This window comes from Trypanosoma equiperdum (assembly GCF_001457755.1).
Source record: "Trypanosoma equiperdum strain OVI genome assembly, contig: ctg_880, whole genome shotgun sequence".
NCBI classification, from domain to species: domain Eukaryota; phylum Euglenozoa; class Kinetoplastea; order Trypanosomatida; family Trypanosomatidae; genus Trypanosoma; species Trypanosoma equiperdum.
Genome location: NW_027124843.1, coordinates 1,575 through 3,267, shown reverse-complemented (window position 1 = coordinate 3,267; position 1,693 = coordinate 1,575). Strand labels below are relative to the sequence as shown.

The following is a 1,693-nucleotide window of genomic DNA, read 5'->3' as shown; positions in this document are numbered from 1 at the left end:
GGTGGGGAGAGGGAAAACGAAGTGAAATTGCGCATCGGCGCAGCTATCACTATTATCATCGTCATTGATTTGGTTTTTGAGTTTTAATTGGGCAACGAGAGAGTACGCGATCGAGGCGAGACGTAAAGAGAGAGAGAGAGAGAGAGAGGAAGGAACGGGGATAAATTGTTGGGCTCATATCATCACGTGGGCTGTTTGAAGTGAATATGGGAGCACTTCCGAGCAGGGAGACACAACGGCGTGGGTTGTACAGCCATCGCCATGGGCGCAATAGGCGGAGTGAAGTCATATTAGTTCCCCTCACAACCGAATTTTTTCCGAGTGAGAGCTGCCCTCTGTTTGAGCGTCTGTTCCAGGCGAGACACCACCGAACAGCCAAATATTACTACCGGGCGGTGCGCTCCGCAGATACGGACAGGGAATCTGACTACTACTGCCAGACGACAGTTCACGCCAATAACGCGGATTTAGACAGTCCAGGGAGTCTCGCGAGAGATAAACGTGTGGAGACTCTTTTCACAGACGACATATCAGGTTTATACCAAAGACTCGTGCGAGAGACCGAGTGTTGCATGTCTGAGACAGATGAAGGGCTGCGAGAGAGGTACAAAAAGCAGATCCAGCAGCAGCAGCGCCACCAACAAAGGCAACAACAGTACAAATCGCCTCATCCGCAGGAGTATGGAGCTGCATTTGGTGACTCATATGAAGAGTATTTTGGATTCGGTCCAGGGGCTTTTGCCAACGGCTACAACGACGCTCTGGCATACATAAAGGGAAGGGAGCAACACACGCATTGTAATGAGTTCGGTACGCACGTAACTTCACCGAGTGCCTATTATCTTCGGCCAGTTCCATGTGCGATTGTGTCGCGTTCGGAGGCACACAAGTCTGCTCCGGACGCCGGGGTTGAGTTTCTTGGCTCGACGGTTAAGGTACTCGGTATGTTTGGGCTCCTTCCCTCCACCATATCCATCACTGTACACGGGGAAGTAGTAGAGCAGCATATGCTGAAGGCGACAATGTTCGTTGACAAGGATGTCGGTGATCAGATATTGGGAAACGTGGTGATGCTTGCTGTCCACATGTACGTTCGACAGTGCATTGAGGCTCAAATTCGGGCTCCGTACATTCCGATGATCCCCATGATTCTTCGAACTCCCATATCAAACATTCCGATGCTGCAGTTTGTGCGGGAGATGCGAGTGCGACTTCGTAGTTTGTTGAACGCGGGTGGGAAGCGCCGCAGTTTCTGTAGCGCGAACAGTAGTGGTAGTAGTGCAAGCTCATCTCCAAGTACTGATAGCGTTCACGACGCGGTGGAGGCATCCTCCCGTTGTGACGCAGATATACTGTACCTTTTTGAAGAAGATGTGCCCGGTGTCGTCTCTCAGCACCGACTTTTCCTTGATCCGTCGGAGGCGCAGTCGCTGAAGCTCCGCCCTGCACACAACACCAATCCCGATGGCACCATTCCTATACTCCTCGTGTCAGGCGTGAATGTGCAGGCGACGCCACTAACACATCCCTCCGTTACGAGTATGTCACATGTGCGCGTCCCGCCGTGGGTGCTTGATGGCGCCTCCGACTCTGCGGGCGGTGGACCACCCAACTCGTGCCCGCAACGTGAAGCGTTTCGGGCTGCATCGCTTCTGGCAACACGACGGAACCGCTTCCGCATGTGGGTAGAAGA

At 53.0% G+C, this 1,693-nt stretch overlaps 1 protein-coding gene across 1 annotated transcript in view; it reads left to right on the top strand.

The window, feature by feature from the left end:
• Positions 1 to 206: 206 nt before the first annotated feature.
• Positions 207 to 1,693, top strand: part of TEOVI_000420800 (uncharacterized protein) — a gene marked incomplete at both ends in the record, with an annotated part of 2,478 nt that continues 991 nt past the window's right edge. Inside the window, one exon of the mRNA XM_067227003.1 lies at positions 207 to 1,693. Coding sequence (XP_067083104.1) covers positions 207 to 1,693 — 1,487 coding nt within the window.